At 40.0% G+C, this 24,699-nt stretch overlaps 1 protein-coding gene across 1 annotated transcript in view; it reads left to right on the forward strand.

Moving 5' to 3' along the window:
* Positions 1-24,699, forward strand: part of THSD7B (thrombospondin type 1 domain containing 7B) — a 763,775-nt gene that overhangs the window by 86,096 nt on the left and 652,980 nt on the right. Inside the window, exon 2 of the mRNA XM_074363581.1 lies at positions 20,162-20,334. Within this exon, the coding sequence (XP_074219682.1) occupies positions 20,196-20,334 (139 nt within the window). The 5' untranslated portion in view covers positions 20,162-20,195. The remainder of the gene's footprint in view (positions 1-20,161; positions 20,335-24,699) is intronic.

Raw genomic sequence — 24,699 nt, forward strand, 5'->3', positions numbered from 1 at the left:
CTAGGACTTAAGCCGTCTATGACCCGACACCTGCCTATTTCCCTCACTTCTCTTATCACTCTTTCATTCATTATAAGCCAACCTCCACAAGCATCTCTTTCCCCTCAGATAATCCAAGCTCTCTCCCTCCTGTGGTCTTGCTACAACTCTTCCCTCTGCCTGCTTTACACCCCCCTGCCTGCCCCCCCCAAGGTCTTCACATGGCTGATTCCTTCTTAGCATTCAGATCTCAACCTTAAGGGCACCTTCTCAAGGAAGCTTCTCCCATATACCACCCAGGTCCATGCTCCAGCTAGGCATTCCACCGCCCTGTTTTGTTTCCTTCAGAGCGTGCATTCCTTTCAGAAAGATCTTTACGTAAGTATCGATTTGCTTCTTAATTTCCTCCCTGTGAGTGGAGGGCAGGGTTACTTGTAGTCTTAGGACAGGCACTGGCATGTTGTAAACTTTTAATAAATACTTGTCACATGAAAGAATGCATCTTCCCCACATTGCTAAGAGGGCAGCAGACACATCTGGGCATTTAGGGAGTTGGGAGGGTTTCAGTACAAGGGGGAGCTGAGGGATCTTCCAGAGCTCACCCCAACTACCTTTTTCACGGGCTGAAGCTTGTTACATTTTCCCTGAAGTCTCTTTATTATTGCATGCAGTGTCATGGTTCTTTTACAGATTTTCTTTAAAATGACTTTTAATGTCAGTGCTAAATCCTCTCTGGAACTTAGGTCAATTTACTTACCTCTTGAAGAGGTAGATCACTCAGTTATAATGAGGTGTAATATTTGAGTGGTGTTCCGAATTCCTGTGAATTGTTTTCCTTAAATCTTCATCTTAATATTTTCTTCCAGTAAGAGATGGGGGGAAGAGAGAGAGAGAGCCCAAGATTTCAGAAACTACTTTCTTCACATGCTTAATTTTCATTCTTTTAGAATAGAGATCTAGATTGGCTTCTTGGTGGGATGTTACTCTGTTCTGAGTGGATTCATTTCAACAGTCACCAGAAATGCGGCTCATCCTGTCTGAAAAATCATTTGATGTATAAGTATGAAATTAAAATTTAAATTGGCTGTATTGATTGTAAATCGCCACCAGTTTGGAAATAGGAGTTCATGCAATTGTGTGACTAAGTTTAAATGTTTAACCACAAACCAAATGACAAGTTCTTGAGTTGCCAGAGTCAGGCTCTCCATGTGACTTTGGCATGTCCTCTCTGGGCTCAGGCTGTGGGTGGAAGTGCGCTGATGCCCAGGGCTCAGACGCCCCCGGCAAGTCTGGGCTTTATTTCCACTCGAGGCAGCAGGAAGTGGCAGCAACTTGAGCTTCTCTTTCCCTGACCCTGAAAATGTTACAGCAGATGTCCCTTTTCCAGGTTCTTCTAGGCATCCTGTATGTGTTTCTTCCCTAGGTTAATTTTGCACTTGAATTTATCCCGTTCAGTGTCTGTGAAATGTTTCTATAGCTATGTGAAATTTGCTGGCATAATTATCACGTGGAAGCAGAATCGTATATCTGGAGGAGTGATTTGCAGTCTGCCAGATATGGCTGCTGCATTCATAGGACTCCAACAAAATCTCACACAATAATCAAACAGTTTTGCAATAATTTGAGGGGAAAAAAATGGAGTCTTATCTTTCATGATAATGGTTCTCCGTTGTTGAACATGATATATTATCTTTCCTCTGTCTAAGCTAAACCCTGTCTCCTGCACCTGCAGTTTAAGCCCATTTCTTGCTGTTTTAGCATCTGTAGAGAATAGCAGTTGGCCTCCCCTGTCTGTTACCCATTGTATTGCTTGAAGGCAATTCTATTTATTCACTGGCTGTCTTCTTTTTTATTCTGATTATTTGTAGTTTCTATGGCCTTTTTTCCTAAGCCTGGTATCTCAACTTTTTATTCTAGATGGGAGTAGCATTACAAACAGATGTCTTAAAAACATAATTGAGCACAGCATTTGAGAAAAATAATTAACAATTTAAATGAATAGAGATTTGTTATTTAGATATGCTAATTAAAAACATTTAAAAGTGATGATTATTCAATCAGTAGCTTTTTAAGACTTGGGCAGCACGTTTTCACTGTGTTTTTGGAATATTTTCTTTGGGGCATTGAAAATATCTCATTTGAAGAAATCAACAAATATTGAGCATTTTAAAGAGAATCTATAGGTCTGTTTAATGATAACTGAGTTTAACTTGGGAATCTCAGTCATGCAAAAGTGTGGTTCATTCTAGGTTTATCTTTAATTGCTATTGTCATTGTCTGTTCGTCCCACACAGTAAAAGGCGGATGGTCCTTCACTTTTTTGTCCATTTCCAGGTCATCTTTGGGCATTCCGTAAAATGCTTAGGTAATGTGTCAGAAATATGTTCCATTACACAATGCATAGTGTTTAGATAGTGATATTTTGCTTGACTGCCGCTTCGGCTAACGCTAGACTTCATTTATATGATCTAAAACAGTGATGCCACTGTGATCATGTTGCTTCATGAGTCCAGTCCATTTGTGTTCTTATTTTTATATTCCTTTCCAGTATGTGTTGGAATGCTGTTCTGGGAAATCGACCTCATATTTCCAGGTGATGGAGTACCCTTTTCCCTCCCATTCTCTGATTTATTCTTGACACCCAGTGTGAAAATGGAGGGGGGAAAAAAACTTAGGTTGGCATCCCATAACATCTTCCCATAGTGCACACTTACTGAATTATTTCCAGGTGGATGCGACAGATGTTCATCGAGTCGCTCCTGGCTTCCACTGTTAATTGAACTATAATGAGAGTGACAGCAGGGTAGGACAGATTACAGGAGTGGAGATAAAGTTTGAACTCTGCATTCTTATGACCTCCCTGGAAATTTGGGTTGGGCTGGCAGTTCCTGTTTCTTTTGCATGCATGGGAAGGAATGGGAGATATTTTCAGCTACAATCCGTCAATAAAAACTAATGTCCTCTGAAATTAGTAGTGTCTTACTGTCGACACCAGTTATCAACTAACTTGTTGTTTCTTTAACCGGGATGTGTTAACAGCTTACTAAACCAGGAGTCCTAATTGCGAATCACGGCTTTAGAGAAGTCACTTAAACTGGGTGAATGATCATTTCATCCTTTTCAAAAGAAGCAAACATGACCTATTTTAAAGTGTCTGAAATGAGGCTTTCACCTGCTTGTGAATAATTTTTGTAAGGAAATAGGTATTCTGCATGTACCTTTTAAAAATCATTTTAATGCAAATTAAAAAGTCTTCATTCAAATGTTTGTATTTGGTTCAGAAGGTAGACTCGAGTTGGTGAAGTTTAACCAACACTGTACTGATGTGCGAATAGGTGATGACTGCAGCAGCCGACAGAGAAGGCTGCAACCACATACACGGGGGATAGAATTTACAAAGTTCCTAGAGGTGAGTTTAGAGGAAGGAGGGTGGCAGTCACCAAATAAAGTGAGAGAGAAAGGGGCTGATTGGAGGATTTGTGTGGCTGTGAAAGCAAACCTGCCTATGGGTAGCATCCAAGAGAGGAGACCAAATGGTTAAGCATATGCCGCCACAGGAGGTTTTTAATGTTCATTGGGAAGAGTCTTCTTACGTACTCTTTGGTATTTTTCTGAAGAGGAGTGGTATGAATGACCCCAAAAGAGAAGTCCAGAGCTGAAAGTTTCAGGAAAGAAGGGAAGGAAGGACTGAGGTGCATTTGTTGTCCTGTGGTGGGAATGACGGCAGGGACTGGCCATCAGTTTTCCATCGTTGATCAGCGGATGAATACAGACGCAAGAGAAACCAAATCCTGCCAGAAACTGGCACTGGAAGAATTAAGTTGGAGCCCAGTTTAGTGTGGGAGTGGATTGGAGAAGATGCTTCAAGGTTTATTTGAGATGTGGAGGGTAGTATCTTGGGAGGTGGGGAAGCAGAGCGAGAGAAAACATACAAGAGACGGAGACATACGTGGAGGGAGCCGTTACTGTTGATGGTGGACCTGGTGCTGTCCTTGGTCTCCTCCAGGAGACCCTCGCTCAGGGTGGACCTCATCCAACCTCACGCTTGTTATAATGCTTTCCAAGTATCACCAGCTCTGGGCTCTCCCCTGAGCTATAGGATCGTGGGTATAATTTCCTAATTGTTATTTCTACTTGGATATATAAGAAGTGTTTCAGTTGTAACATCTGAAGCTGAAGGCCGACATCCCTCCTACGTCACATCTGCTTCTCTCACCTCACAGCCCTCCCTCCCTGTCAGTCACAAGTCATCCTTTCAGTTGCTTATGTCCCAGATCTCGGAGTCATCTTGATTCTTCTCTTTTCCTCACATCTAATCCATCAGCAAATCTTGTGGGCACTGCCTTTCGAATATTTCTAGAAATTGACTAATTCTTGCCACCTTTGCTCATAACTGCCTCATGTCCAGTGCCCTTGTTTTTGTCTTTTCCCCTCCCACAGTCTATTCTCAACACAACAGCCAGAGAGATCCTGCTAGAATGTAAGTCACATCCTGCCCCTCTCTGTTCAAAACACTCCAGTGGCTCCCCACCTCACTGATAGTAAAAGCCACACTCATCGTAGTGTTCCATTAAGGTCATATTCCCACACTGTTGCTTTTCTAGCATCATTTCCTCTATTTGTCCTCTTGCTCACTTCATTCCAGGTTCACTGGCTCCATGCTTCAGGACCTTGGCACTTACTGTTCCTTCTGCCTGGAGCACTGTTTCCCAGATATCCCCATAGCTCACTCCTTATCTGCTTTAAGTTTATTTTGTTTACTGCTGTATCCTTAGCACCAAGAACAATACCTGTATACAGTAGGAACTCTCTAAATAGGTACTGAGAGAATGAAATTATTTTGAACTAGGAGATGTGCCCAAAGGCTAGTGGTTTGGGTAGCATGGGAGGGATTTGCCAAAGTAGTGAGGTGGACCTGTTCTGACATGGGTAGGAAGTAAGACCTGGCATAGAAATGTTTTGTGTGAGACATGAGTCTAATTTTAGAACCTCATTATTTTGTGGTTAATTTTCTATTGGTTTCTTCCACTCATTTCTTAGCCTCTGAATTTGGTTTCTTTTTGAATTGTCTGTAGATGTTTATTCAATTCATATTTATTGAGCATCTATTGTGTGTTAGATCCTGTGCTTAAGACATTTAATCTCATTTAAGACAACCGAGAGTAAACCTGTTCATTAGGTTTTATCATTCTCATTTTGCAGGACAGATGGAAATAGAGGTTCAGAAGGATGAAGGGACTTGACCAGAGTGACAGAGTAAACCAGTGGTAGAATGAGGACTTCTAGTTTTGAGTCAGGGTCACTCCACTTTGCAGTCTTTAATCCTTCAGCAGAATAATCAAGTGTCTACCCTGTAAAAGTCATTATCATTGCCTTTCCCTTATTGTCTTAGGGAAGAGATCTAGAGAAATAGAAAGAACCTAAGTGTTTTCATCATTTATTGCTGTGTAACCAGTTACTTCAAAATTGTAGAAGCCCAAAACAGCAATAAATATTGGTTATCTCACATGGTCTCTGTAGGTCAGGAGTCTGGCCCAGGGTCCTTCTTGAGGTTCTGGGTCAAGACCTCAGCTGGGGCTGTAGTCATTTGATGGCTTGACTGGGGCTGGAGGACCTGCTTCCAAGGGAACTCATACACATGCCTGGCACATCAGTGCTGTGTGTTGGCAGGAAGACTCAGTTCCTTGCCACCTGGACTCTCAGTAGGGTTTCTGGAATGTCCTCAGGACGTGGCACTTCGTGTTCCCCAGATGAATGGTCAAGAGAGTGTAAGGCAAACGCTGTGATGTCTTTTATGGCCTAGCCTAGGGAGTCACTCACCTTCACCTTCACAGGTACCTTTTCAGTGTGGAAGGGGACTGTATAGGCATCAGTACCAGGAGGTGAGACTCGCAGGAGGGCATCTTGGAGGCTACCTTCTACAGTCTCCCCTGTGTCCCCCAATGATTCCCATCTTTCCCACATGCAGAATACATTCCCACCCTTTCTAGGTCCCTCAGAGCCTCATCTTACAGCATCTGCTCAATGTCCAGAATTCCATTATCTAACTCAGGGCCATGTGTTGTCCCATGTTCCAACCTTGTTTCAAATCTCCTTATCTTTCAAATTTTCCTCCTTGTCATCCTAGAAGCACTTAGAATGCTCATGGTCTGTACTGGGAAATGGACACTTCCATGAGCTACTTTGTTTAGTTAATTATATCTTTACTTAATGTATGTCCAGTCATTGTGATAGCTTGGTGAATATCCTAGAAAGAGGGGCCGTGTGCAAACTTTCTTGGTTTCACCTGAGCCCCACACTCTCCTTTGTCTCTGCATTCCAATATTTATGAAATATTTTATGATGGCAATATTTGATATGAAATATCATCTTAGAATAGGAGCAGAGTCATGGGATTCTGCTCACTGTGTTGCTGAGACATAATATCATGGAGTTACGTGTGTGTCAGATTTTAACAGCATTCAAGGGACCATCCAGAAGCTTTTGTGCTAGAAAGTCATATAATATTAAATGAAATCAGCTGGCAGTTGGCTGGGGCAGTGACTTTCACGGTGGTAGAATTTGGCCTCAGTTCTCTGAATGGACAGCCAACTGGAGCAGAGAATTTTGGGAGAAGAAATTACAATGGATTTGAGTTGGTTTAGGGGACGAGGAAGAGGGTCCCATGGCCGCCTGCAACTCTGAGGGATGGGAAAGGAAAGCAGGAGTCGACATTTTGATCTCTGTTTGATTTTAAGCTTTCATTATCGAGTGCTGGATCAGAGTCAACACCTATAACTCAAACGGAGATTACCTTCATGAAAGAGGCAAATTGTTTACATTTATTTTAATTTTCATGATAAAAAGACATAAAAGCTATCCTGCAACACACCTTGGTTATTTATGCAGGACCTTAACACCCCAGGGTCCGCTTCCTGTCATGCTCCAGGCATTTCCATTAAAAGTTGATGGTAACTGTGTTTAGATGAGCTTTGTGGAGCACCAGGGATGGGGGGAGCCCCGCCCCTCTTTGCTACTTTGAGAAGAATGGCTGCACGGGGAAACAACACTATTTTTAAAATAGTCATTAAAGTTTCTTTTGCAGCAGATTATTTTTCTTCCTGGGAAAAACATCGTTTCACTGACAAATTGCCAAAATCCACACAGTGCAGCGAAATGGCCCGGCTGAGTTGGCTTCTTTCAAGCAGGCGCCAGATGCTTGTTAAGCACTCGATATACGCTCCAAGTTGTGCTGCGTTTAGTGTTGGGTACTCATAGTGTGTTCTCCAGATTTTCTTTAAAAAAATGAAATGAAGGTAAAATGAGGGTAGTCTGAATTACACATCCTAATCAAATTTTTTTTAAAGATTGAGTAAATAAGGAGACAAAGAAGAATAAAATGTTTCCTATTTCTACCACGTAAATGCAACTAACGTCCTCAGTGTTACTGAACAAAAATTTGTGAGGCCAAGATGAAAGTTTGGAGTTTGGAACAGAGAAAGGTTTATTGCAGGGCCAGTAAGGAGAACAGGTGTCTTCTACGAGGGTTTTGGGGGAGAAGTTTTTAAAGGCAAAATTTGGGGTGAGGGCTGCAGGGTGTGTGACTTTCTTCTGATTGGCTGGTGATGAGGTAACAGGGCAATGTTCCAGGAATCTTGCATTCAGCCTAAAGTCACCATCCTCCACCTGGCTGGAGGTCTTAGTTCCCACAGAAGAACTCACAGGTATTGTTATGTATATTCCTTGAGATAGAACCAGGACCCTGCCCCAAGGCTGCCCTGTTATTTCTTGACTGCTCCTCTGTAGCTGCACTCCCTCCCTTCCCTGATTAGCAACTGTTTAAATCTGCCCTCTGGAACTAAGGGAAGGTCAAGGAGGCTGAAGGAAGCCTTATTTCGTACAAACAAGAAATGGAAGATGGAAAGCATTGTACCAGGGAGGACCCCACAAGGTCCTGCTTTGTTTCATTAGTATATCTTTTTCCCCCAAAATGTAATGCCTAGATTTTTCCTTCATCATTTTAGTAAAATATAATAAATATTGAAGTTTTAAAAACTCATCAATACACATTTTCCATATTTTTCTACTCTTTGTAACCGCATAATACAGCTATACAATACTCCTTTGCAAAGATATAACGAAGTTAATTATTTCTTTATAGTAGACACTGAGGTTACTGTCTTTCTTATTAATATTACCATGTTTCTAATTAATGTTAATAATAGTCTCAGATATGAATACTCCTGTGCACAGGGTTGCTTTGTGTTTTCCTTTTTGTACTTAGGTTGTTCCTGGGGCAGTTGTTGGATGGGCAGCTCCATCCACACCCCGTACACCTGGCCAGCTGCAGTGATTCTAGGTGCTCGTGGCTCACGACCGTGTCCTTCTCCAGAGAACTGACCTTCACCTCCTAGAATCACATCTGGAGAAAGGGGCCGTATTGGTAAAGGATGTGGAAACCAAGAATCATGAGGAATAGTTGGAAGAGCTAGATACGTTTAGCCTAGAAAAAGAGGACATTTGGAGTTTTATCTTGTGGCAGACAGACGAGATACACTTTAGCTGTTAACTGCCAAGGGAAGAGTTAAGATCAAAGGCTTTAGATAAAGAAAGGAGAACAACCATTCCGGGTTGAGATGCATGTCCCAATAATTGGAGCTTTCTAAAGATGGAATGGGTTGCTTCGTAGGGCATTGACTTAATTCCCTGTCATAGGAAATATTGAATTACTGCTGAGAGCATTTGAGAAACTTTGAGCTATAGAAATCTCTTCTAACATTCTGTTAATTTGTTGACCCTCTAAGTGTTTGTGTCAGTGCTGTCAATACTCTTGACATATTTCAGCATTGACTTCAACAGTCATTGCTTTTTTTTTTAATTGAAGTATAGTCGATTTACAGTGTTGTGTTGATTTCTAATGTACAGCATAGTGATTCATTTTTACATGTATATGTATACCTTTTCATATTCTTCTTCATTATAGTCCATTATAAGATATTGAATATAGTTCCCTGTGCTATACAGTAGGTCCTTGTTTATCTACTTTATATGTAGTAGTTAGTATTTCCTCTTGTGTTTGTGACCTTGAAGGTGTAAGAAGAAGAGGAGGAGGCTTAGAAAACCTGTGGCATGTATTGGAAATTGTCAAAGGGCTATAACATCTTCAGTTAAGAATTGATATCATCACTGGAGGCTGACATCACCAGTTTAAAGTGGTGTTCTTCTCGTAAGACTATTGATCCTCTGTAAATATCACTCTGCTTTTTAATTTTAATTTAATTTTTTTTAATCAAAGTATAGTCAGTTTACAGTGTGTCAATTTCTGGCGTACAACATAATGTTCAGTCATACATGTACCTACATATATTCCTTTTCGTATTCTTTTTCATTATAGGTTACTATAAGATACTGAATATAGATACTGAATATGCTTTTTTAAATGGTGGCAAAGACTTGTTGGAATGGAACTGTCTCCCCTTGCCTAAGCTTAGTCAGCACCCACACCCATCTGAAGCAGATGGTGGATTAAGGTGCGTCTTTGGCCGTAGAACAGAGTGATACAGATGACCCACAGGTGACACAGTCTGTTACTTCTTGTCTCATTAATAAACAATTCCACATGAGTGTGATTGGATCAGCTTGGATGATGAACTTTACCTCTGGTTCCCCCGAAGTATTACGAACACCTGTGGAGTCTGTCAGTTTTCCAGGGGTGTATCCAGCAGGGCAGAATGGAGATTTCTTCTTTAAAGATTTGTGAGAACGCCTGTTTTAGTTTCATTCTTGTCATTTACCTACTTCCTCATAAGCTCATCTTGTGTTTGCATTGATTCATTTTGATTGTGTCATTTTTGTTTGAATGATTTTAAGAGTTTTCTCTCCCTCAGACTATAGCTTTGCTCCCACAGACACCTCTCCCTGACCTTCAGATTTCTGAGCACGATCTCTCTTCCCCTAACTGACAAGAGGTCATGTCTGGGTCGCTGTTAATGTCTGATGCTCTGATACAGCAAATATCAGATGTGTAGTAAGTTATGTTTTGAATTTTAATTAAAAATACTATTCTAAAACATTTTTAAGGCCCAAATCCTTTGAAGGGTTCCTGAAATTCATCCTTAACTCTGGAAAAGTGAGTGATTATTTCTAGAAATTACAAGGCATCTGACGGTTCAATAAGACTGTTATTTAAGGGGACATGAATCAATTTTCTTTCTATGAAAACTTTACCTAATGAATTAATGTTTATTTGTTTTATTAAAATATCTATTTGGGGAAGGAGGGTATAGCTCAGTGGTAGAGTACATGCATGAGGTACTGGGAAGTACCTCCGTTTAAAAAAAAAGAAAAGATTTATAAAAAGATACTTATATAAAAAAATTTATTTCACTTTCCATGTACTGTTACAGTCAGAAGAGTTTCTCTCTTTGGGGCCCTAGGGATCCTCCCACATTGTACCTTGTTCCAATTGTGGAATTGACAACAGTCTGGGAGATGTGTGTTAGAAGAGGTGTAAGATTGATAGGGTGAAAGGTAAACGTTAGGTGTCTAAGAAAGTCTGTGAGACTGGAATTTTGCAGTGTTTTGGGGAAGCATAATTAGAATAACTTTTGTATGCATTTGAGGTTACTGGCTTTCCAAGCCCAATTCTTTTTTCTTTTTTTAATTGAAGTATAGCTGATTTACAATGTTGTGTTAGTTTCTGGTGTTCAGCATAGTGATTCAGTCATACTATATATACATATGTTTTTTCATATTTTTCATCATAGGTTAATACAAATGAACTTATTTACAAAACAGAAACATACTCACAGATATAAAAAACAAATTTATGGTTACCAAAGAGGAAAGGCGGGAAGGAAGTGATAAATGAGGAGTTTGGGATTAGCAGATGTAAACTACTGTATACAAAAATAGATAAACAACAAGGTCCTACAGTATAGTACAGGGGACTATGTCTGATCCCAGTTTCTTTTTTTTTAATTATAATTTTACTAGAATAGAATGTACCCTGTTGTACCTATTCACTTCATTCATTTCTTGATTTACTTAAAATTTACCATGCACCTACTGGGTCTAGATATTGAGCTACCAGGTAGGAATACAAAACGAAGAAAATATGACCCCTGACCTCAAGGAGCAAACTTTTGGTTGGACACTGTAGAGGCCACAGGAATATTGCTGAGGCTTTCGAAAATGCATGTCTTTAACAACCTCTTGCCCTGAGTAAATATTTGAATTCATGCCAAGAATAAAAGTGCAGACAAATGACGTTATTGAACATTGCTCTCAGCCGTCCTCTTGGTTGTCCCTAATGGACCACTGTAACATTCAGTGGACGCTTTGGCGGTCATTGCTGGCTCATTTGCCTTCATCGGAAGCCTCCGGGTCTCCATGCAGTGTGGAGCCACGTCAGGCTTGGTTGGCCAAGGACAGCATGCAAGCCAAGAAATGGTTTTTCATCCCCACATTCTACCAGTGGGCCCTTTCCCTCCTGCATACTCACAGTTTTCTGCCCTTATATCTGGGAGTGAACAGTTTAACATACCTCCTGGAGTGGATGTTGCAAAGAATGTATTATGTAGTAAATAGTTTTAATGAACTGTGGGTAATAGAAATATCATTTCACAGAAGAGATCCATCCTATTGCTGTTTAATTAAAATCTTTCTGCTGATGGAAAGTCTTCTCTCTGGTGTTTTCTTTAATGCATTCATGACGCTGCTGTCTGGGCTCCCTTGCTAGAGAGATCTTTCATTATAATCCACTTATCAAAGTTTGTAATTAAACTTCCAAATGTAAAATTTCCAGTGGCAAATTGCCAGGGTACTCAGTGAACTTTTCTTTTCTTCTCTGAGAGAAATCACTCTGTGAAAATTTTGGTTTTGTGTTTTGGTCATTTTATCATTGTACAAGTGTCTGTTTTTGTGTGTGCATATGTGGCCATATATGTACACACACATTAATAGTGTAATATTTAGTTCATGAAGATGCAGACTGACATTTTATTTAGTATCATCAATTTCTGCCTGTTTTGGTGAAATTGGAGACAGTATTGATAACATTAATGTACTGCATTATTTTAAGGTATAAAAATGGTAAATGAAATGGATTTCAAAACAAGTGCCTTCAGGCTTTGTTGATCTATTTGAAATGTCTAGACACAATAAAAAGCAAAACCAAAACCTTTGTGATGCTAGGAGAAAGAATATAGTCTGTTTTCCATTGGTCAGGCAGGCATGTTCCTGCAACTTTCCCTGTGGTTTATGCAATAAAGGAAGACTCTGAAAACACCATTTGCACTTTAACTTCATTTGGAATGCTCTCTTTCAGACCTCACACCATTCTTTTGGGAAGAATCAGATAATGAGATGAGACAGGATGAAAGTAAATTCTATCAAATTTCCTGAATCTGATGAGCATCTTGTTAATGGTCAATGTCCAACCATAATACACGAAAACTTAGACAGTGGAGACTGCTAGAAAATTGTTTAGGCTTATCAACATGTTGTTATTTTTATGTCAGCTGTGGACACATATTTCCAAAAGTTCCTTTGCAACACTAGATGCATTATTAATCAAGAGAACACAGAGCTGTATTTACAGTTTAACTGGATAATTCTCCTGACATTAAATATTTAGAATCTTACATTGCAGAAAATATTAATGAGTAATTAAGTATTTTTTTTTAATTTCAAAGGTCAGTAGCATTTGAGAAGAAGAGTTTTATCTTGTTCACACATCCAAGTTCTCCTGAATTTTTATAAAACTCTTTAGACTGTTAAATATAAGCCCACATGAAATTACTCTCCCTACAATCATACGTGTAAAACATATATATATATTTTGTTTGTTTGTTCGTTTGTAAAGTTTGGTAAAAAGGGGTTATCAGATTCTTTCTTGCATCTTCAAGCAGGATGGACTGTAGGCTAATACCACTAGGTGCCTGTTTTTTCTCTTAAAACATCTGGAGAAGTGATTGTACAAATTTTATTAGTCTTTCTAGAATATAATACCTTCAGATTGAATGCATTTTCTTTTTGTAATTAACCTAAGCTTCTCCAAAGAGGAGATAACATATTTTTTTTTTTCTTTAGGGACTCCTTTCTGTTTTTTCATATTATTTCTTTTTTTTAATTGAAGTATAGTCAGTTTGCAATGTTGTGTCAGTATCTGTGTACAGCCTAATGTTTGAGTCACATATGTACATAGATATATTTGTTTTCATTTCATAGTATTTCTATCAAACTGTTTAACTTTTATCTTTTCCAATTTTGTATAAAAAAAGAATCCTCCACTTGAGGATTTGAACGTGTAGACAATATAGAACTTTTTCTATTCTTTGGATTTTTTGAGGGTGGTATGGTGGGATGTTTGTAACTTATTTGTAAAGTGGAAGGAATTTTTCAGCTATTTACCATCACCCAAATGATTTCAGGGTATCACAAGTTCCCCAGATTAAGTTTACTGAGCACAGAGGAAAGAATTCAGAAAGTCAAACCAGTGTGGAAATACGAGCTTTTCTGTATATCTTTCTCCCATTGTATGGAAAAGCTTCTGCATCAGAATTGTGGTGCAAGATCAAGAAAATTTAACTAGAAAAAAACGTACAAATGTAGACTCCGTAGTCTATTCATTTATTTGGCAAATATTTACTGAACATCTACTGTTCCCCAGACAATATACTAGGATTGGGTATAGAACAGTGAGCAAGATAAATTATTTAGATGATACTGGAGGAGGTGAAAATAAATAAACTGGTACACACTAGATTGTCAAGTATTGATCTTTTCTAAGGAGTAATGAGGACATGATTCCATGAGGTATTAAGATGGTTTTCCATGAGGTGATGACAAGGTGATTCTACAATTACAAGAATGTGCCCCGATACCTGCAGAACCAGGGAGAGCATGGCAACTTCATAGGAGGTGGCTACATAAATATGTTCTTATTTTAGACTATGTCTCTATGAATGGATTTGTTCTTGTTGGGGAATCTGAGCAGCTTACCAGAGTAATTACTACCTTTCTCTCTTATTTATAGCTTATCATTGATGAAGTGCCCCTTTCTTCATGGCAGTGACACTTATGAAAAGTGACAACAGAGGCAGCTTCTTTTCTTGGAATAATGCACGTATTACCTAAAGATGCCAAGGTGGGGAGTGAATCAACCTCACCTGCCTGGAAATAGGGACGTCCACATTCAGGTTTCCAGAGAGTTCCAGTGTGTTTCTTGAATCACGTGAGAAGTTGTGTTTCAGTCTGTAGAAGTCAGAGAGAAGGAGGCAGTCACACAAATAGGTATGTCTGTAAATAGATACCCTGCTCCAGGGACAGGGATATGGTGGGAGTCAGAGTTGCTTTCAGCACCTGTAACAGAAAACACACCCAGCAGTGGCTTAAAGCAAAGGAGTTTATTTTTCTCACAGATCAGAGAGTCCAGAGGTTGACGGTCTGGGACAACTGTTGTAACTCCGTCATGATGTTTGAGTCTCAGGCTTTGTCTGCCTCCCTCTCCATCATCTTGGTGGGTGGAGTTCATCTCATGGTCTTCAGATGGCTCTGACACCTCCAGACATTAATATCTGTGTTGCAGGCAGGGATAATGGGAAAAGAGGCCAGTGGCAAAAAACCACACTTTCACACAAAAGGAGGGTTTTATATTTTCATTGGAGAAAAAATCCCCTCCTCTTTCTTGGCACCTGTAGCTGCAAATCATTGGCCAGAACTGTGTCAGATGGCCACCCTTTCTACAAAGAAATCTGCAAATGTGATTTTTTAAAAACAGGATTGGTAGACATTCTTAAAAAGTTGTAGTTCTAGAAGAAAGCGAGCCTATGGCAGCGTCTGCCACAGCTAGCAAGCTGTAGTTTTGAAGGTTTCGACAAATCGTTTCAAGCTCTCTTTCTGTCAGTTACATCCTGTGGCAAAAGTTTATTCAGAGACACATAAAAGGTTTGTGTGGGCTTTGTGCAAAATTTTTTGTGACTTTATTATGTGATGCAAACCTATTGCAATGATTAATACCGTAAACTGAGAACCACGTGATGGTGTATTTTTAGGGCACACTTGCAGGCACCTCATGCTGGTATTGGATGTAATTTGGAATTCTGCAGTGAATTGCATGGAGGAAGAGGCTGGAGGTTAAAAGGCTTGAGGAAGTTACTAAATATCTTGTCATTGTGAGGCCAGAGGTTACTCTCTCATAAAATAGAGATGATAATACCTGTTGTCTCCTTCACAGGGACAGTGTGAATCTTTAATGGGGCTCCGGGTACGGAAAGCTTTTAGCTCTTCAGAAACATGGCACAAAGTCACAAGATTTCCCAATCTTGAAAAAAAAATCCCCCAGACTTTTGCTGCAGGGCAAGATCGCATTCAGACCCTCCCTGAAATATTGCTGAAGTCAGGGTTTTTCTGAATTTTGAGAGAATCATGACAGTAATAACAGCTAATCCTTCAGTGAATGCTCACTCTCTGGCTGGAGCTCATCTGAGAACTTTGTTTTTTGATTCCATCCTTATGCTCTAAGGGGTGCAGAATGAGAGTCCTCATCATTTTCTAGATGGGCCCCTGAAGCTCTGAGGACCACATGTGATACTATGAGCAGATCATGGCTGTGGTGTCAGGCCTGTTTTGTAACCCAGCTTTGATGTTTTCTAGCTGAGGTGACCTGGGGATAAGTATTTCACGTCCTCAATGATCAGTCTCTTTTACATCTGAAAAATAGGAATAATTGCTCATAGTATTACGTGAGGATTAAGGGACATGGTACGTACACTGCCTTCCACAGGCTGCCGAGAGACCCTCCTGAGGGCTAGAAAGGATCCACATTTCCAGGGGTATGAAAAATCACTTGTGTTGATACTGGGTCACGATGCTAGTCTCTCCTTTCTGAGGAGGGCCACTGAGACTGACTGCAAACAACTTATGACTTCCATGCCTCAGTTTCCTCATTGCTAACATGGGGTGTAAGATGAGTAAGTACTTCATAAGGCTGTGATGAGAGTTCAGTGAAGTGCTTGGGTCAGCATTTTCTGTATTGACAGATTACAAGAGATGAAATGCAATGCGCGATATTGCAGTCAGAGATGAGGTGGATTGCTGAGCAAAAACAAATGCTTCTGGGGCTTCTCTAGCAGTGCTTAGTTAACACTCGCCTGCATTAGGCAACTAGTTGGAGTGGCCATCGTGGTCAGTTGAGTGGGTCTTCACAGTGAGCATCGCCCCCTCCAGCCCGTTACTGAGCCATCTTTATTGAGCCATCGTCTCTGCACGGCTGCCATGAGGTGGCGCACCAGGGGTATGGATGGTCAAGTTTGCTTTTCTCCTACTCAAGTGCTGGCCCTTTGGGCTGAAAGCAAATTGGAACAGTTTTTATTTTATTTTTAAGTTTTGTACCTTTTAAATATTCAAGGACTTCAACAACAAGAATCCATTTAAGGGAAAATGAAATGCGTATGAAGTATAAGGCACATTTTTCATCGTTTGAATGGCCTTTAAATGATTAGAAAACTGAGGCTTAGAGGAGAAACTATGTTTTTTTTTTTTAATTTCTCTTAGTATTCATCAGTTTAGAGCTAACCTTGCAAATACATTTTGGATGCTAAGATATAGAGTAAATAAGTCGATTTAGAAACTCTGCGACCTTCCTGATATAAATTATTCATGCCATCGTGAGTAACACATGCTTCCTGCATAATATGTATTTTTTCATTGTAGTTACAGCATTTTCCCATTTGTGTTTTACAAACAGAAGTGGAAGCTCTAATCGTTTCTTGTTTTCTCTCATTTTGTTTATTATGAACTCTTGTGTGGCTTTTCAAGGAATGGCTACAGGAGTGACTTCCAGTGTCTTCCAGAGAATAATTTAGTGAGTTTCAGGCCTTTGGAGGAAAGAGAGTCATCACAGGTTAGTGGAGTAAGACAAACCTGTGTGCAGATTCCACCCTCCGCTTTCCCTCAACTCAGCGGAGATGCTCCATTTCCTAGTGGATATAAAGCTTGCAGTATGGCAGGTGGTGGAAGGTCGTCAAATCTGGTTTCCCATCCTCTGTCCTTAAGCTTCTTGGAAAAAGAGAAGTAAAGAGGAATAGTATTGTAATCCAGATGCTAACAATGTGTGGGTCTCTGCAGAACTAAGATTGCCAGAGAGTCCTGAATTGAGGTGCTTTGGTGTATTCTCTAAAATCTGTATTTCAGATTTTTGGGGGGGTTCAAGATCAGTCTTGGGTTTCTACTGGTACTATCCTCGCCAGGAGATAATGGTGACTGCAAGTTTCCGGTAGGCCCCCCAAGCCACTCTGCTCAGGGATCTTTCCCAGCTTAGGTGAACACAACAGGACTGTTAAAGCCAGTGGGTCCCTTTGCAGAGTCTGTCCAGGGCTCTGTACCAGTGAGGAAGCCTAAAAGAAGACCAGGGCTTACAGCAACCTGTGTTCAGGTATTGCAATTAAAATCCAAAGATTGATGCAAAATTCAAAGTATTTGTATAAAATTATTGGCTAATCATTTCAGCTCCCATGTAGTCTCACAGGAACTCCTAATCCTTTTAAATCTCTGTTTAGGTTCCCACCTGGGGCCATTTAGAGTCTAACAAATAGGCTTTTGGTCCTCCATCTCTTTGGCTTACATTGTAATGACATGAATATGCTTTTAGATAGGCTGAAAGTGTGTCTTCCACTAATGCGAGTGAACAAAGTCATCTCCTGTACCCTGGTGATTGCCTGTCACAAAAGAAGTGGTCTCAATAGAGAGCTGGTCCTGCTGGTTAATTGATCTATTAATAGTAATAATAATAGTTTAGGATCAACTACCCTAAAACTCAAATCATCATTTTTATCAAAAGTTCTCTAATGTTACAATGACTTAAACCCATCATTAGAAGGCCAGTTCATTTGCTTTCCCCGGGGTATAGATTTCAACTAAATTGATGGGTCTGATTCACTAGGAAGGTCTGTTGTTTTATGAGGGGGCAATATTGAGAGTTTTTTCCGCTGCCTTGATGGAATTAATGGCAATGGTGCCTTCTGAAATATGTCCAGACCAAAGTGTTTGTGGCAAATCTATATCGTGAAGAATTAATCACCTATTTGTGTGTGTGTGTATGCAGACTTTAAAATACCATGATACAGTTCCCAAACCATTCGCCATTCATTGTGTGTTGCTTGTTAAGCGTGTAGATTTGCCACTAGCAACGTGAAATATCCGTTGTCTAGGGGATGTGTGTGTGTGTGTGTATGCGTAAAGATGTCTCATGTAAGGGGGTACAGTTTTCATCTAGTCCAGAGGTTTTTGAGCTGTGTCCAGTAATGTCCCAAAGGTTCCATGGAATAGTCTTAACAGGCCAGTCCTGGGGACAAATAGTCAAGCAGGAGAGCTCTATTTCATTTCAGCTGGAACATTCCACTCTTCTCCATATTGGTATGTGAGGCAGAATTTTGAAGAAAAGTTCTTTCGGTTGCTTACCCAACTATTCCCTTAGTCTTCGGAACAAGGCAGGCCATCAGAGAGCTGTGTACTTCAGCTCCTTCTCTTGACTCTTTGCAGAATCATTTTCACTGATTTGTACTTGGGAGAGCCCTGGGCCCCACTGACTGCAGATTGCTGGTGTCTGTGTTACTGATGAATGGATGCGTTCAGCCCTTGCTCAGCATAGCATCTGTGTTGATGAGAACTCTTGGGGGTAAATTCCATCAGTGTTTGGGACCAGGGCAATGGCTTTTCCTAAAACAATTTAAAAAAGAGAATTTAAACTTTACTCCTACGTATATGAGGGCTGTAGTAGCCACTTTTATTTTTGGTCACTTGGAAGTTCATGGTCAAATTTGCTCCCCACTTCTAGCAAATATTAGGGGCAATAACTTCTACTCTTGACATTCTTACTGTTCAGTCCTTTTATCTCCCTGTACCTGTGCCTCTTACTTTATTTTTCTAACACATATATTGTGGCAAGTTTTGTCATATCTCCTTAACTCCAGGTAGATTTTCTTAATACCTTTCGGGAAACTGCTTGGATATCCTGTAGGCACAACAGGCTTAATGTTCTTGAAAGGAAATTCTCTTTGTCTTCCTTTTCAAAACTGCCCCTCTTCACGTTTCTCCTTTTCGGGAGAATGGCCCCATCAGTTCAGTCACCTCTCTGTCTTTTCTGTCTTCTCTATCTCATAGATCCCATCCAGCTGTTAACCAAGTCCTTGAAACCCAGCCTCTGCACTGCCATTCAGGTTTCTTCTGATCCTTTACTTCATCAATACTCACCTGGAATCTTTGTTTCCTAACTGGCCTCAGTTTCTTGGTAATCCCTTATGCACACAGATGTCAGCTACTTAAAAGTCACTGGCTCTCCTGTGATCCTTAGTGCTATCATTTGCAGAATGAAGTCAAAGTCCCTCAAGTGCCATTCAGGACTCTTTATCATTTGCTCCCCAATCTGCGTTCTAAATCCCATCTCTGTCCATTCCTTCTTCCTTTTTGTGTCCTTCACTGCAGCCACTGGCCCCACTCCCAGGCCCCAGACACAAGATGCATTTCAGCACCGAGTTCTCTCGTCCTGACATGCCCTTCCTGGCACCTTGAAGCCCTTTTCCCCTGGCTCTTCTCAGATATTACCTTGTGTTTGATTTCCTTCTTGTTTTCCTCAGGTGAGAAGAACGAGTTGCTTTCTCTTCCGTCTTTTCCTCTTACTTTCTTCCCTTTTAAAAAATTTATTTAGGAGTATTTTAAATTTTTGATGTTTGTTTGTTTGTTTATTTTAGTGGAGGTCCTGGAGATTGAACCCGGCACCTCGTGCGTGCTAAGCGTGCACTCTACCACTGAGCTATACCCCCCACCCCCCTTTCTTAATACTACTATTAAAGTGTTCATTGCCCTCTTTTGAATGTTGCTGTGTATGCAGATCTTTCTCCCCAAATCGTGGGCTCCTGAAGGAGTCTGGCTGAGGAGAAAGAGGGACTATATCAGGGATCTGCTCCCCCTGCTCTTAAAAACAAAAGTCAGCTGATTGGGGAGCAGTACAGTCCCTTCCATGGGTAAGGATTGAACATGTGGGCTAATTCATATCTGACCTTAAAATGTTAATTTCCTATGTATTTTGTTTATGGCCATGGGAAATTGGTGTTGTCGTCATGCTAAAGGTTCCAGAAGTCCAAGTGAGTTTTTGTAATTTCTTTGCAGAAGAACTTATCTGATGTTCTTTTTTTCCTTCTAGGAATAGGCAAGTGAGGAGGCTGAGACTCTGAAGAATGGTTCCCCAGGGCAGTCTGGCCCTCGCTCGCTGGGTATGGAGGGGCACGAGGAAGCTGTTTCTATTACTGTCTCTCTTGCTGTCCCACGCAGCTCATTTGGAAGGCAAACAGGATAATCAGTTCGTCTGGAAACCAGGTAGGAATGTCCTGGCTGTTCCCTTGTCCCATTTTCATTAATGAGAAGACTATTCTTTCCATCCTTGTTCCAATTTGTGGAGTAGTGGAAAATATCTAGAGAGGGGAAAAAAAGTAGATTCTTCTTCTTTATAATAAAGCTTACATTTGCTGCTTCTGACTACATAATTGTCATCTCCATCCGTGATGCTGGTTATCCTACTGAATTTTCATGTTGTTGTCAGTTGAAGTTACGATTTCCATAGTTACATCTGCTCTGCCTTTGTCAGATGTATCACTGCTGTGTGGCACATCGGTTGCGAGAATGAATCTGAATTCAACTGATGTCCTTTGCTAAAAAAGGCTTTGGACCAGTAATCTATGTCTTTGTCTTTGGGGGTACAAACTAGTTAGCTATACATTAATTGAATATTTTCTCACATAGATCCTGTATATCTAGGTGTGGGAACATGAAAAATTATCCCAAGATCTTTGTCCGTAAGTTGTGACTATACAGTTGCCCTCATGTGTTTTAAGATCCTTAACTGCCGTGTATATAACTGTATGAATGAGCTGAGTTGAGGTTTGAGGCTTCCATATAACTTACATTCTTTTCTAGTATTTCCTCAGTGTGGCTGTGGAAAAGATGTATTAAATTTAATTTTAAAGGCTAATGCTTTATTAACTTCAGTGATGAACCCCAAACTTCTCGGCTCTTTATATACTGATGGCTTTCTTTCCTCTAGCTTTTAGTTTTCTTAAAAGTTTCACAGAGTATTTAAAATATGTATTACCATTTCAAGAGTCCGTTCTTGCAAATACAGATAACTTACGCACTTAATATCTTAGAATTGGAAAATGTGATGTTCTGGAAGATCTGTGGTCCTTGAAGAGTTTTCATTTTAGTCCCATCATCTGTAAATTAAATAGACTGCAAACATATTATGTCGCCATGGAAATATGTGTAAAGGTGATATTTGTAATATTTACATGATCTTGCAAAAACGAAAGTGAATTATGCTTCCAAGTATATTAAGTAAAACCCCAGGACCATTAGAGATAGAGTCTGGAGGAAATTTAATTGCATTAAAGCCTCTGTAAATTCATTTAATTGTGGGCTCTTAATACCACATTAGTGATTTTCATTTTTTACCTCACAGTAGTTTTAGGAAGCATTGAAAATAGTTCGAAAAGTCAATATTGCATTTATCTGAATGGGGCTATTTTATTTTAATCAGGAAAGACTAAATGTTTTATCATATCTAAATAAGCACATTTATATGATTGTACTCCTGTCTAACATTCCCAAAAAAGTGCAATTAAAATGGAAAGTAGCAAATATGAAACATGAATGGGATGTGTTAAGGAAATGGGCTTATTTAGAAGCAAATTTTAAAAATAGGCCTGCTTTTCTGAAAGTAGGTCAGTGGAACAAGATGGTGCAGCCCACTTTTACAATGGATGAACACTTTGATAACTGTCACACTTCAGTTTCAGAAGTGAGGCGCCTTCCCCTCAGACGCTTTGCACAGATCAGAATGAATATCGTGTCATCACTCTCATTTTCCCTGGTATTCATTACTTCTTTTCTTTCCCTCATGAATGTGCCAGCTAAAAGGTGATAACATATATTTTTCCCATTTGGTTTCATTTCTGAATAGCACCTTTACTACTTGTATGTGACCAGACATTTTAAAGGTAGAAAAAATTTAAAAGATACAAAATTAAAAGTCAACACCTAGACCATGTGTATCTTCCTTTGCATATATAAATACAAATATGTTAGTATATAAATGACACAGAATACAGACACACAAAAGTTTTGTTATCATTATTAGTTACAGTTCTGCCAAAAAAGAAATGGTCAATGCAAAGTAGGTAATTGAGAAGAGTTTAATAAAAGGACTATTTACAAAAGTAGGAAAATACGAGCAAGCTATGAGAACAGCTATGAGGAATTGTGATGGAGTGCCCCTGGGCTGGTGTCTTTATTTACAGCTTCTCAGTCTGCAGGCAAAGAAAGGGAGTGGTTTCTGGAATCTGAAGAGAAAACTTTCGTGGGGAGGATGCGCGACAGATGCTGTGGCCTTTAGAGGGATATAAGCAAAGTGCATTGAAAAGGTGGGAAGGGGCTCAGGGTAATGAATGGTCCTTACCCACACATCTCCTGCTGGGGATCTCAATGGCGGAATCCAACCCGAAGCCACAAGGCAAGGGAACCCATTGATGTCTCCATCCAACCTGCCTCCGGGGCTGGAAGCAGAGTGTGAAACGGTGGAGAATGTGGATGTGAAAATATCTAATGTGTACATCCCTGTGTGTACATACACACGAACACTGCTTCGTACAGTCAGAATCATATTCTGCGGAATTCTACTCTCCGGCTGCTTTTATCATATAATGATGTCGTGATGAACGTTTCACGTTAGAGCTCACGGGTCAGTTTTATCTTTTAGTGGTTGCAGAGTTTTCTGTTGGACTTTTAATAGTTTATTTAATCAGTACCTATTTGTCTATTTTTTCTTCTGGTATCGCTTGGCATTTCAGTGGCTTTTAGTTTTTTGCTATTAAAAATAAAACTGACATGAATGCAGCATTATTTTAAAGGTAAGCCATAAATCAGTTTGAAGAGTCTTCTGCCCTAGAGCAATCCTGGGTCATCACCTTCAAAGACAAGCTCAACATCTTAGAGTCTGTACCTACTTATGCATGGTTAATGTATTTCATTTGAATTTAAAATAAAAACTCCATTGCAGTTGAAATTAGCTGCATTTTTTATATATTATCAAATCCAACAACTCACGTCTAATGTAATCTGGAATTTGAACAGATTTCCATGGAGATCCAGATAAATATACCTTATTTTAGAAACTTAGAAGCCATTTTCTGGATTTAGATGGTAGCTGCCAGTCACTTAAGCTCTTTCCTGGCATCTATTGTTTTTCCCCTGAGTCCATAGGTTAGATGTTAGTCAACCTCATCCAAGTTAGAGGCATTTCTAAGTGAGTCCTGGCTTTGGGAAAACAATGGATTGATGAATAATAAGTGAGTGATATATTATGTTGCTAAGGATTTCTGTAATGAGGGAGAGACTCGTGAGCCGTCGGCTGTGGGGTCATTGATCCGGCAAGGCTGTTGAACGCCCGTCATCACTGTGATGAGTTCCTCTGATCTGTATTTAGTATCAGGCAATCTGTCATCTCTGCCAAGAAAGAAGGATCATGTCAGCAAGTGTTTGAGATGAGGAGTGATGCTGCTTGTGGTTTTAAATAAACACATAGCTATGCATGGTTGCTTGCTTTGTAGAGATGAACAGATCATGGTCTCTGAAGCCACAGTAACTAGTGGTCTCTTAAAAACTTTCTCAGTAATGGTTCTAAGAAGTTCGTTCATTCCACTGATCCTTGTTGAGACCTTACTGTGTGCCAGGCACTGTGACAAATGTGTGAGATAAGTTGAGAATAAAGCAGACAAATCCTCGAGCCTCATGAACAAGCTAATAAACATGATCAGGAAGTTAGAGAGCATGTTAGATGGTGCTAAGTGCTTAGAAGGAAACATAAGGCAAGGAAGAGGGGTGTGCAGTGAAGGGTGAGAGACTGATATTTTAAGTAGGTGGGCTATGTGATAACTCGCTGAGGAAGTGAAGACTGGAAGGAAGGGAGGGAGACAGTCATGGGGATATTGGGGTGAGGAATATTCCAGACAGAGAGAAGGCCCAGGGAAAAAGGCCCTGAGGCAGGCATGGGTGTGGCCTGTTTGAGGACCAGAGAAGAGGCCAGCAGGCTGGAGCTGAGCAAACATGGGGGACAGTGATGGGAGGTCAGGTCAGAGGGGTGATGGGGCCCAAAGCAGCAGTGTCCTCAAGGTCAAAATACAATTTTGGCTTTTACTCTAGGTAAGATAAAAAGACACTGGGGAGTTTTTACAGAGTGATGACATGATCTTATATTGATTGAGTGATTGATTGAAGTATAGTTGATTTACAATATTGTGTTAATTTCTGGTGTATAGCATAGTGATTCAGTTGTACATATATATATTCCTTTTCATATTCTTTTTTTTACATTTTTTATTGAGTTATAGTCATTTTACAATGTTGTGTCAAATTTCAGTGTAGAGCATAATTTTTCAGTTATACATGAACATACTTACATTCATTGTCACATTTTTTTTTCACTGTGAGCTACCACAAGATCTTGTATATATTTCCCTGTGCTCTACAGTATAATCGTGTTTCTCTATTCTGCATATGCCTGTCAGTATCTACAAATTTTGAAATCCTAGTCTGTCCCTTCCTATATTCTTTTTCATTATAGGTCATTACAAGGTGTCGAATATAGTTCCTGTGCCCTACAGTAGGACCTTTTTATCTATTTTATATATA

Source organism: Camelus bactrianus, chromosome 5 (genome assembly GCF_048773025.1).
Source record: "Camelus bactrianus isolate YW-2024 breed Bactrian camel chromosome 5, ASM4877302v1, whole genome shotgun sequence".
NCBI lineage: Eukaryota > Metazoa > Chordata > Mammalia > Artiodactyla > Camelidae > Camelus > Camelus bactrianus.